This window comes from Erpetoichthys calabaricus, chromosome 1 (assembly GCF_900747795.2).
Source record: "Erpetoichthys calabaricus chromosome 1, fErpCal1.3, whole genome shotgun sequence".
Lineage (NCBI taxonomy): Eukaryota > Metazoa > Chordata > Cladistia > Polypteriformes > Polypteridae > Erpetoichthys > Erpetoichthys calabaricus.
In genome coordinates, this window is record NC_041394.2 from 111,958,602 (window position 1) to 111,972,625 (window position 14,024).

Below are 14,024 nucleotides of genomic sequence, written 5' to 3' on the forward strand. Positions count from 1 at the left end.
ATATTGGGATCATGTTTGTCTTTATTAACACAGAAATCTTGAGCTTCAGTCTAAAAGATTGCAACTTTCTAAATTTTACATCTCATTGAAAAAACAAGTTTCACAGTGAGAATTAAAACCAGCCTAAGAATAAAAACAAAGAATTGGATAAACACTACATGCCCACAAGCTGTATAGTAGCTAGGACAATATTTTGTGGTACATGTATTGTCGTGATGCAGTATATGCCAGTATTTGCTAGGGAATGGCAAGGGACAGGTTTCTTTCTTGTATTTTAGCTGGAAAACTCACAGGACACGAGAGATGATTTCAGTTTGTCACTCCACAGTAATTTGAAAATAGAATATAATTGATTTTCCTGATTTGATGCAGATTCACTGTTTTAACCCAACTGCACCAATTTTTTTAAACTCTCTCTGTGTAGCCACTTAGTAGACCTACCAGTACTTGGAAAGAGATAGGTTACATAAATGCCTTATAAACACTGCTGGAATGTTACATGAAAATAAATGACACACAACAAACAATTTAGCTAATGCATGTTCACCATTTGCTGATGCACCACAAAATCAGTTAGCTTTTGTCCTGAAGGTAAAAATATGCAGGGGCATGTTTTACTATATAAAACAAAAACTATGTATTTATCAGACAATGAGAGACCTGGTTAGCTACTTGGACTAGGAAAAGGTAGATCATTACTAGCATGTTGATAATATAATTTTCCTAGGCAAGAATCAGACTGTAAATCAGCCCACAAAAACTGAAATCTTTTAGTATAATACAGAGAGAATCATAAAAATGGGAGCCATAGAAAATAAATAGGTTCGTAAAGAAACTAGCAGAACAAAACAATTAAAAAGAGCCTTAGAATCAATAAGGTCCCCCCCACCACACACTTTTACAAGTGAACATCTAAACTACACATGAAGTAGTAGATTGCATATTTTGAGTGGTGAGATGAAGAGCAGGTGAAAAGAAAATAACTTTCTTCAGCATACTGGACACTTTTATTGGACACTAAAACTTTGCAATAATTTTCTCAGATCTAGGATAGTGTGAAGTAATGCACTAAGAGTGAGTGCAGGTACCACATAAAACAAGAGTTTGGAAACTATTTACAAGTCAAAGCACACTGGAAAAAGGAAGGTACTAGGGCACTGTGGGGAGCCGCTGCAGAAGACAATATAGGGCTTAAAAAGGACAGGAATGTAATGAATGGACTGTTAAAGTCTGTGGTTCAGATAGAAAATAAAATATTATTTATAACATTATGCAGAGACAACTGAAAAGATTATCAGGAAAACGTCAAAGGAGCTTTCTCGACTAACAACTTGCCTAAGTGAATTAAAAACCTGTCTGGAGCATAACTCTTTAAAATTAAACTGCAAAAAATGGAACTCCTGCAAACTGGCACCAAAGTGCAACTTAAGAAAATTAGGTAGTTTTCAATCACCCTTGACAATGCTCTCATCTGACCTTTTTCTAATGCAGGAATCCTGGTGTCATTTTTGATTCCTCCCCTTCTTATTCCACCCACATAAAGAAACTTTCTTACTTCCACTTCCATAACATATCCCGTGTTTGCTCCTTTCTCTTCTTTTCTAATGCTGAGAAACTTGTCTATGCTTTTACCATATCCCACATCAATTATTGTAACTCCCTAATGGCAGGTGCCACTTCTATCCTGTTATTACAGCTCCAGTTGGTTCAAAGCTTTGCTGCAGGAGTCTTGACATTGACCAGCAACAGCAAGTACATAACATCCATCCTACTTTCTTTCACTGGCTCCATGTGTCTTACAGGATTGGAAAAAAAATTCTATTACAAATCTACAAAGCTTTAAATGGCCTTGCACTGGACTACATCAGTAACCTTCTCCATCAATATGCTCCTGATTGTCCACTAAGGTCCTCTGCTTCTGGCAATCTTGTTGTGCCCCACACTAACCGGTAATCTATAGGTGACAGGGCCTACAGCTTGACAATCCTAAAATAATTAGATCAGCTGACTCAATGCATTCTTAAAAAAAAAACAAAACACTTAAAACTCATCTGTACAGGAAAGGGGTTTAACTTAACCTAACATTCTGCCCCTTCTTTCAGTTCACTTCTCCAACCACATGCTCAGGGTAATTTGTGCGTGTTTTATATCACAAAGTATGCTACTTGTTCAGGCTTTTCTTCTAGTATTGAATTTAGTATTTTACTCTTGTTAATTTTCTTTAATTTTATTTAATGCTTTGTATATCCTATATTTATCCGTTTTTAGTGTTCTATGTAGAGATTATTTGTATCTGTTATATATACCATGCTTTTCTTTCTGAGAGATTCAGTGAAGCATGGGAGCAATCTTAAGCATGAAAAAGGCACTATATAAATAAAATGTATTACTATTTACTATTACTATTGTTTAATCTTCCCAGTGATTATTAAGGTGTTAGAATAATGTTATTTTATTTATACTCTGCTGCATTTAGAGCATAACAAAAATTGTATCTGTAGTTTTAATTGATTCAGAGCATTACCTGGAGAATGATAACGTTACATTAACATACACCCCAAAGTTGTCTTTATAGTTTGCTTGCTGTATGTCAAAGTGCCTATCTTGTTTTTGTACTCGATGTTCGTTTTGCCTGCATGTGGCATTCATTCATCTATACTGAGTTTTATTTCCAGGTGTTTACCTAGTTGTGAAGAATATTTGTCTGACATTTTTTTTTTTTGGATGCATGCTTCCAATAGCATGCTAGGGTTAGGAGTTTAAAAACACACAAGGACTTCCACATTGAATCTCTACTTCTTTAGATTAAAGACAGTTAAAGTGGTTTAGACATGTAGATAAGAGGCCCTCAGCTCTTCCCACTGGAAAAACCAATCAGGAGAAGACAACCTGATGGAGGGAATTATTTCTTGAGTGGCCTAGGACTGTCTGGAAATTACTCAAGAGAAAAAAAGGGATTGTTAGCTTTGGGAAAGGGTAGCCTAGACTTAATAGGTTGATATACAGTGCATCCGGAAAGTATTCACAGCGCATCACTTTTTCCACATTTTGTTATGTTACAACCTTATTCCAAAATGGATTAAATTCATTTTTTTCCTCAGAATTCTACACACAACACCCCATAATGACAACATGAAAAAGTTAACTTGAGGTTTTTGCAGATTTATTAAAAATAAAAAAATTGAAAAAGCACATTCATAGCCTTTGCCATGAAGCTCAAAATTGAGCTCAGGTGCATCCTGTTTCCCCTGATCATCCTTGAGATGTTTCTACAGCTTAATTGGAGTTCCACCTGTGGTAAATTCAGTTGACTGGACATGATTTGGAAAGGCACACACCTGTTCATGTTCATGTTCAAGTTCATGTCAGAGCACAAACCAAGCATGAAGTCAAAGGAATTGTCTGTAGACCTCCGAGACAGGATTGTCTCGAGGCACATATCTGGGGAAGGTTACAGAAAAATTTCTGCTGCTTTGAAGGTCCCAATGAGCACAGTGGCCTCCATCATCCGTAAGTGGAAGAAGTTCGAAACCACCAGGACTCTTCCTAGAGCTGGACGGCCATTTAACTGAGCGATCGGAGGAGAAGGGCCTTAGTCAGGGAGGTGACCAAGAACCCGATGGTCACTCTGTCAGAGCTCCAGAGGTCCTCTGTGGAGAGAGGAGAACCTTCCAGAAGGACAACCATCTCTGCAGCAATCCACCAATCAGGCCTGTATGGTGGAGTGGCCAGACGGATGCCACTCCTTAGTAAAAGACATATGGCAGCCCGCCTGGAATTTGCCAAAAGGCACCTGAAGGACTCTCAGACCACGAGAAGAAAATTCTTTGGTCTGATGAGAGAAAGATTGAACTCTTTGGTGTGAATGCCAGGCGTCACGTTTGGAGGAAACCTGGCACCATCACTACAGTGAAGCATGGTGGTGGCAGCATCATGCTGTGGGGATGTTTTCCAGTGGCAGGAACTGGGAGACTAGTCAGGATAAAGGGAAAGATGACTGCAGCAGTGTACAGAGACATCTTGGATGAAAACCTGCTCCAGAGCGCTCTTGGCCTCAGACTGGGGCGACGGTTCATCTTTCAGCAGGACAACGACCCTAAGCACACAGCCAAGATATCAAAGGAGTGGCTTCAGAACAACTCTGTGAATGTCCTTGAGTGGCCCAGCCAGAGCCTAGACTTGAATCCGATTGAACATCTCTGGAGAGATCTTAAAATGGCTGTGCACCGACGCTTCCCATCCAACCTGATGGAGCTTGAGAGGTGCTGCAAAGAGGAATGGGCGAAACTGGCCAAGGATAGGTGTGCCAAGCTTGTGGCATCATATTCAACAAGACTTGAGGCTGTAATTGCTGCCAAAGGTGCATCGACAAAGTATTGAGCAAAGGCTGTGAATACTTATGTACAGTGGAACCTCGGTTCACGAACATCTCGGTACACGTACAACTCGGTTTACGACCAAAACGTTTGCCAAACTTTTGCCTTGGTTCATGACCATACACTCGGTATACGAACAAGCCAGTTTCCCTTTCTGTTTGTGCGCGCCGATGATTTCCGTGCTTTCCCTGTGAACTCTTTGTGCTCTATTTCATTTCCCTTCCGGTTCGTGCGCACCGATTACTGTATTTAAGCACGTGTTCAGCCTCTCCCTGTTCATTGTTCTCAGTCAGATGTGCGTGCTTTACCTGTGAACTCTTTGTGCTCTACAGTATTTCATGTGCTTTTGCAGTTAACCATGGCTTCTAATCAAGTGAAGAGTCTTGAGAAGAAAGTGTTGCAATGTTACTTTTCTCTTTTTTTCAAATGTTTATTTTTTTCCATGTGCTTAAAACTCATTTAAAAAGAGTGTTTACAGCGATCGGGTTGTAATTCTATTAGCGTGAACTCCTGCAATGTTACTGTCTTGGTTGGCTTTTAAATAAAGTTCGGATTTGTTCAAATGTTCCTTTTTTCCTCCCTGTGCTTAAAACTCATTTAAAAAAAAAAAAGTGTTTATACAACGATCGGATTGTAAGGCTATAGCGCGAACTGCTGCAATGTTACAGAGAGAGAAAGAGGGCTCGTGTGCTCCTGAGAGACGGAGGGGGCTCGCGTGATGCTAAGAGAGAGAGCCTGCGCATGCAGCTGAGCAGGGAGCCTGGGTGTTTGTGTCAGTGTTGTTCAATGTTTTTACATTAGTTTACTATTACACTGTGCATTCTATGGTGTAATTAACTATATTTGTGCTTAATAATCTTTAAAAAAATATATTTACATACAGTTTGTACGGTCTGGAACGGATTAATTGTATTTACATACAATCCTATGGGGGAAATCGCTTCGGTTCACAACCAAATCGGTTTACGACCAGAGGTTTGGAACGAATTATGGTCGTGAACCGAGGTTCCACTGTACATGTGATTTCTCAAGTTTTTTTATTTTTAATAAATTTGCAAAAACCTCAAGTAAACTTTTTTCACGTTGTCATTATGGGGTTTTGTGTGCAGAAGTCTGAGGAAAAAAATTCATTTAATCCATTTTGGAATAAGGCTGTAACATAACAAAAGGTGGAAAAAGTGATGCGCTGTGAATACTTTCTGGATGCATTGTAATAATCTTACTGGGAACAGGGAGCCAAAATGTTGTTGTGCAGGGTTGCTGGATTTAATTTAAATAATATGTGAGAATGTGAAAGTGGAAATGATACTTCTTACAATTGAGTAGGTTAATATAGATTTTATAAATGTAACTTTTATATAAATAAGTTGTGTGATGGTCTTCTCATCTTTTAAAATAACATATTAGCATATTTATATTTTTAAGAAAGGACAGTGTAACACTGAAAAAATAATTTTAGGATTAAACAGGACCTTTTCTTCTGCATACTGGACACTCTTAAATGAAAATGAGAACTGCTCCAGAGAAGCAATAATTTTCTCAGATCTGGGGTAGTCTGAAATAATGAACAAAGAATGAGTGTAGGTGCCACACAGAACCAGAGTTTGGAAACTATTTACAGGTAAGCACACTGAAAAAGGGAAGGTACTAGTGTACTTCTGGGAGTCATTGCAGAAGCTTTTTCCCTGCCGTGTGCAAGATGATTCCTATAGCCACCTGTGAACCTAAATTGGATCAAGTCTGTTTGACAATGAATGCATGTATAATAAAGTGAACTGAATTTCTCCAACATACAGAACCAATTTCATCAAACAGATCTCTATTCTACTAATGTTTATCAAACTGAATGGTCCCATGTGCATCAGTTTTTTTTTCCTATGGACACTTCTCACTCATAATCACATGGCAATGCACTCATATATAATAATAGATGATATAATAGAATATTCAGTTTTCTTTAATATACCAGATCACTATATGCGTCTGTCTCTATTGGAGAGATGTAGAATTCCACAGGTGAATGAAGGCATTACCACAGGCATATAGTAGCCCTGATGACTACTGTGATTGGCTTTCTTGTGCATTTCTTGCGATATTTCTTAACAATAAAGTGGATAGTTAGCACTTTACCATCAGCTTTGCTTGGAGACTTACGGCACTAAGATGATCATATCTATTGATTTGGCACGGCTGTGTACTAGAACCTCCTGAGCTCAGGTAATTATTTTTATGTGCATCTTATATTATTTTCCTGTATTTTTACTGGATCAAATACCCAGTAGCATCAGTTTGCATTTTCTCTGTACCATCATAGCATTACTGTCAGTGCTCACATCACTAACTCTGCTGCTTTGGTTTTTAGCCAGCCCTGCTATTTCTCAAATACATACTGGATTTAGACTATGCTGAAATTCCCTCACGATGAACCCTTTATCTAAAGCAAACTGTAGGACTGGACTGCCTTAAAAGACGTTTGTATTTTGTGGCATCAGAATGCGGATTGAGACGTCGCCACGCTGTGACTGTGAATTTCATTTCATTCTGAAAGACACCATCTTTGAGAATAAGGGTATTAATGTGCCAAATCTACACTACACTGAAATAAAATCCGGATGTGGATCTGCACTCAATGGACACTTAGCTGCTAATATTGCCTTGCTTCACAAGGTTTATCAATGGTAAATACCATCTAAATTCTTTACAGACAGCAAACTTGGTATGTGGTGCTTAACTGAAACATGGCAAAATCCTAATCTATCTAACTAAGGCGACTCGATCTGGTTATGTTTAATCTGTAGCAGCTTGCAGCTCAGGCAGCAGACTTCCTTTAATTTTTAGATCTGAACTGAACATAAAAAGAATACTTATTTAATATCCATTGTTCTTCACATGTTTGCCTCTTAAAATCAAACAAAATCTGGTCCTATCTTACTTATGGTTCTCTATGGTCTTCCAAAATACAATGGGACTTCAAATGATCTGACCAAACTACTAACTCAGATCACTTTGCCCTGACAGTTGCTCTTGTAGGTGATTTGAATATCTATATTGACATTCCTACATGTATGCTTAAAAATGAATTCCTATCCCAATTGGAGTGTTTTGACTTGATGCAGCATGTTAATTTTCCTGCCCACTCTGGTGTTCACATATTAGACCAGGACTGTACATCTGGCTTACCTGTTGGCAACACTCAAAGCACTGATTTGGGCCTCTCTGACCACTTATCACATTCTAAATGCCTCTTCATGCACTTAACAGTAAATTACAAATTTCTTTTAGAAACCTTAAAAATATATGTCCCTCTGTCTTTGCTGGATCTATTTTTGATCTTTTTCGATCTTCCCCTTTTCCATTAACATTAGATAGTCTGGATCATTTTAACCCTTCAGTCAGCTCTGGATAAAATAGCTCCTTTAAAACACAGGAGGGTCCCTTTTAAGCATTTGGCTCCATGGTACAATTCCACACTACAAACTACTGTATGAAAGCAGCTGTCAGACTCATTAATAATAATAATAATAATAATTATTGAGAGAGTGTTGTGTAAGACTAGACTCACTATGCATGCTCTGGCTTTCTCTGACCATCACATGGTTTACAGAGATGCACTAACTGCAGCCAAAAATGCATAATATGGCAGAATAATAGAACTTGGCCATGATATCCTGGGGAAGTTATTGTCTGTAGTTAATACATTACTTCAGTCTGTATCTGGCCTGATGACCTCTTCCACTGCAGACTAAGAAAAATTCCTTCACCTTTTCTGTCAAAAAATTAAAAACCAAAATAAATGAACTAATACAACTTTATTCTTCTTTTCAATTTTTCCCTGTCTTCCCTCTCCACTCAGCTCCTTCTCCAAATTTAGAGCCTCTTCTAAATTTATTAATATCCTGAACTGTAAATTGAGGCCTACTACTTGTTAACAGAATCCCATTCCAACCACTCTTACCTAAATCTGCTTTAATCGGATAATTCCAACTTCTGTAACCCTAATGTTAAAAAATCTGGTCTTGATGCTGACAATATTAACAATTTTTGGTTTCTCTCTCTCTCTCAATTACCTTTTTCTTCTAAAATTCTTGAGCATATTGTTGCCTCCCAACTCACCAGTTACTTAACTTGTAATAAGATGGAACCATTTCAGTCTTGTTTCAGAGCACAATAGAGCTATCAAATGGTTCTGCTTCAAGTATGGGATTAATAAAGTATCTATCTATCTATCTAAAGCCATTGTTGCCTAATCCAGCTTTAGTCCCTGGGTATGCCTGACTTGCAGACTGCAGTTGCTGATCTTATCACTACACCACATCAATTTAACCATCTGAAAATCGATGGGCTTGTCAAATGTATCAACTGTGCCTTCAAGTACAGTTGTGCTTGCCTTTTTTGTGACAGGCAATAACATGCTGCCTGACACACATGCTGTACATGTTTCAGCCACAATCTCTGCCTTTTACCTTTCTCCCTATTTTGCCCTGGTACATAAAACACAAGACATTAGAGAGGTAAGCATCTCTTCTGTTTACAAGATCCAAAACACCTACATTCCTTATTCCATGCTACTACATTACTGTATATGCATTGTACTGTTGGATGACCATTTATTGGTTGTCAATTCTTATGAACACAGTGCCCAACCCCCTATAATTAAAGACAAAATCAAACCTCTGAGTTTTTCAGTGTTACCTATGAACTAGTTGGAATGAGTTGCTAAGTATGTCACACTAAGCGACTGCCCTTTGCAGGAGAGTGCCACTGACGTTCTGCGGCGGTGGGGGATGGAATAGCCGGCTGCTTGCTGCTCATCTTAATTGGCACATTTAGAAGACAAAAGAGAGGTGAGAATGGTTTTAAGGTGGGACGGATCTACGAGTTTTTTCGTAGACTCTGGTAATTCTAGTGTTAAAAAATCAAAACTTACCTTCCTCTACCTTGCTAATGAGCCTAATGAGACTAAAGGCCTTTAGATGCATTTTTTTAAATAGATTTAAAAGTATAAAATAACAAATGTCTCTTAAAAAAATTGTGACAGCAGAATAACAAATGTATATAGTTTTCTTGTGATGTAAAAAACCCACCATAGGCTTCAATAAACTTAAACTATAGTTCAAACATTCATGCCATCCTCGTAGTTGATAAACAATTATTACAGAAAACAATGATTAGACAGTGTTGAGGTACATAAATCACACAAAAAAATCAATGCATAATTTTGTTTCTCTTTATCTTTTTCCACTTCTATGTGGGGTCAATGTGCCTGATCAATCCCTTCCATACAATTAAGTTCTAAACCACAATCACACCCTTTTTCTTCTGATTTTCCTTTACTTTATCCATCCACCTTCACTTTAACCTCCCCAGTACATTTTCATCTCAACTGCTCACATACTCATAGTCTTTTCACATCACTTGTCCATATAACTTTAATGTACATTCCTGGACTTTCTCAGATATCTCTCCTACTTATGTTGTACATTTGATTGTCTCATTTTTTTCATTCTGTACTTCTTTGTAACTCCACACATTAATCTCAACATTCTCCTTTTTTCCACATCCAACTTCTTCCCCTGTTCTTCCTTTACTGCCCATGTCTTAGTTCCATACACCATTGCTAGTCTTACCATCGTTTTAAAAACCTTTACTTTAAACCTCACATTAATTATTCGATCATACAAATTATATAATACTCCTGATAATACACAGAATGTAGTGTGGGTGGAACAAAAAAGTTATGTATAATAGTGCTGCATTATACACAGGCACTGAAAAAAACTTTCTGTATTTAAAAACTGGTGATTCTCAGGGGCACCATATGAATACTGTGAATGTAGCAATTAGGTGTATTGATTTAGATAAGTATACTCTTAAAAAGTATAATACAAACTGCCTTATTCTGATTGTCTTTAAAATGACAAAATATTTCTGAGATATTGTTAGGTAAGAGAGACAGAAGTTTTGAAGTTAGGTGGATGTTAGGATGTTCGTCATACTTACTAATAATAGCACTAGAGGGTGTGGCATGTTGCATAATGATTTGTACATGCAAGTTAAGAATTTCACAGTGCGCTGCATGTGTGGCAGTAATGACCCTATGAATATGCAACTTGTTTTTTTTCCCTGGGGCTATATGACACCGTATGAAAAAGGACTTTCTGTTATTTGTATTCTTTTTATCAAGTTCTATAAATATTCTCTACACTGACCTGTAGTGGGGTTTCATCCCTTAAACAATTAACATACTGTGAAGTCATCACATACAACAGGATGTATGTAAATTAGTCCTGGTTCCCCACCACAATCTACTTGGAAAAAGAAGATCTGAATTTAGTAAAAGGAAAGTAATGAAAGCAATGTAGGACTTTGCCACTGCAAGTTTTAGAATATGATGTATGCAAGCTTAACAATAGCTATGTGACGATACTAGGAAGAACAAATAGATTGTTACTATATATTATAATTGACAATCTGATAAATTGCTGGCAGCTCAATTATTATTCTTGCTACAAAAAATATCAAAAATGTGACAAACTTTAAAGTGGTTTCGTAATCCTGTTTTGCAGTCTCTTTCCATGTGTTCAAAAGAACATTTCATGAGAAATTTCTGAAACTTGTCAATGACCATCCAGTAATTTTTGTTGATATATTAACTGTGATAACATGTCATTTGGCAACAATGATGCTATTGCAGAATGAAGGTACCAGCAGTAGGAGTATTTTACCTAACAAATATTTAAGATATAATAATGAGTCAGGATTTATTTTGGGCTGTGGCTCTAGGTGGTTTATGAGTACAAACTGCCGAAGCACTTTCATATCATTTTGAAGCTTTTCTCTTCAGATGTCTTGCTATAAGACAAGCATCTCTGTGTCATTTCAGCATAAGAAAAAACTCAGCTGGTGTGCAGAAGTGTCCAGTTCATTTTCCTGCCAGGTATCACAGACAGCCAGGAAAATTGCCTGATGTGAAGTACAGCACAACATTATCCCCAATATTTCAGGTTCAAATCAAAGAAAATTTGCTAAAATTTTATTTCCTACTTACAAAATTGTGTGTTGTTAAAGGAACATTTTCTAATACTTCCACATGCAGCTCCTCCCCTGTTAACCAAGAAATATCAGTATCCCAGCCAATTGGCTTCTTCTCTCTAGAATGGAGGGGAAACAAAGTCTATGTAAGTAATAGAAGAAAACATTATTAGTAAAAAGCTGGTCTTAAATAAAAATTAATGACTCAAGAGTTAAGCAGTCAGACCTTTAATACTGAGATTTCTACAAAATGACCCTACGCAACCACTGATGCTTTTAATCTAAAGATTGAAAGAAAAGTCAGAATTAATATACGTATTGTTTTCGGTTTTAGCAAGATGTACAAAATTTTGCGGTTTCTTCCTATCCTACCCCTGTAAGTAATGAGTAAGCATGGCGGCAAAACCAGATTCTGTATATTCTACTGACAAGTAAACAGTTAACTCTGCATCTGCAGCAGCTCATCTTGTAGTAACTGTGTTGAATATACAGTATTAGGTCATTCGTAAATAAGCCAAATGCTACAGTATACAAATAAAATAAATTCATTACATTTTTAAAGTTCTAAACAGTATTATTTAATGCTAGACTCATAGTCTTTCTTGGCAAATTTGTATTAACAATGTATTACATTAAAACTATACAATTTTTATAATAAGCTTATAAGAAGCAAAAAGAGTTGAAGAGTTTCATTAAATTTCTCAAAATATAAATATTATTGCTACAATACTGAAAAAGAATGTTTTATATAAGAATGAGAACAATTTAATAATGGTAAAGCCAGATGTGAAGGTTCCAACAGAAACAACTACCCTTCTGGGATTTATAAGTTCAATCTCCAGAGTTTACAATGGATGGTATAATGGTAGAATTGATTTTGATCTTCCCTTAGCTCAGTGTTTTCTATTCTTGATGTCAAATATTCTCAGACCTCCCTAGTTATTCAACAATACAACAATATCATTAATATTTATTGTACTCTGTAAAGCAGGCTGCTAATGGTTTTATGAAAAACAAACACTAACTGGACCACTACCAGTTTAAAAGCTTACATACAAAGATGATTTAACCTGATTACTACAGGAAATTGTTAATCTAACTTTTCCACTATTGAATATTCAAGATATTCTATTGATAAAATCTGATCATACAGGAACATGAATTATTATTATTTCTGTATCGAGATATATGTCTAAGCAAATACATCCTTTAAAAAACACTTTTGCTTGGCATTTGCCCTATGAGAAAGGGCTGATGTACGGAATTGATTTTATCCTGAAACAGGAAATAAAGTGTTGTATTATAGAATACATAATGGACATCTTTTTAACAGCATTTCACAATATTCTATAGTTCAAAACCAAGCACAAACAGGCTTATGGTAGCCAAAATATATTTCTTATATGCCAAATTCCAACTTAATTGATATAAATATTACATCCACTGATTACAGTCCTTGTTTGTTAAACATTAAAATGTTTAATTTTTTGAAAGCACCTGACAGAGACATACTGTAAAGCTATTGTTGAAGTTATTGTGGCACTATGTCAGTAAATTACAGAGTCACTATAATACTGAATCATTAAAATCTGCAGCTCTTCATTTCCTTAAACTTTTTATCATTGTCTTTTTATGTAAAACTTTTCTGGGTTACAACAAAAGGGGTTAATCACAGAAGAACAGACGACAGCCACAAATAACTGGTGGTCAATCCATTAGGTGATGTCACCCGAGGGGCATGTTTATTTATGTAACTCAAGGGGCAGACACCGAAAGGGAAAAAAAAACCCTGAAGTCCAATAAAACTGACGGTGTCCTATGGACACCATTAGCGGCGTTATACAAATAAAAAAAAAAAAAACAGAACTTCTTGTTGTTATAGATGCTAGCAAAAGAAAATCAATGTTGCAATCGAGCTCTGCAATCCACAGTCATCTTTGTCAATTGTACGTGGTCAAAAACCTTGCCACGTTTCAGTGCCATTGTAACAAAATTCCTGTTACAGCATATTATTTTTTCAGTCCCAAGTGCTTTGTTCTAACATAATATGACCTGTGTTTAGTTTCATAATTTTTATGCTAATACAGGAAGAAAAAAAATGGTGGAATGAACAGAACAGGTATGAATAAATATACAGGAAAGTGAAGCAATTGAAAAGAAAGACTGAACGAATTAGAAAGAATAATTTTCAATTCAAATCACTTCCATTTTGTATATTGCTTTTCCCTGAGTCCAGGATTAAACTGCTTTAATAAGCTTACAGCTACAACACAAACGACAATCATTTAAATATAAATTAACTGCACAGTTAAACATTACATTATAATTGTGAAATGGTCGGCTGACAACTGAGGAGAGGAAGTAAAAACTAAACTAAACAGCACTCCTGAAGAAAATAAAACTCTGGAGTCCATGGTCAGTTATAAAGTCACAGACAAATTAGAGACAGTAACAGTCCCTTGGACCCAGGTCTACAGGTCACCCACTCCCTAATGGGCATTCTACAGTATTATTTGAGTTTGTGCTGGGCACTAATAAATCCCATACTCAAAGCTAATACGAAGATTCTTTAATCCTTAGATTCCAAGGCTACTGGTATATCTGATGTCTTACCTA

General features: G+C 36.6%; 1 protein-coding gene across 1 annotated transcript in view; it reads right to left on the minus strand.

The window, feature by feature from the left end:
• braf (B-Raf proto-oncogene, serine/threonine kinase) overlaps nucleotides 1–14,024 on the minus strand; it is a 319,102-nt gene that overhangs the window by 184,953 nt on the left and 120,125 nt on the right. The window contains exon 5 of the mRNA XM_028805204.2: nucleotides 11,425–11,527. Within this exon, the coding sequence (XP_028661037.1) occupies nucleotides 11,425–11,527 (103 nt within the window). The remainder of the gene's footprint in view (nucleotides 1–11,424; nucleotides 11,528–14,024) is intronic.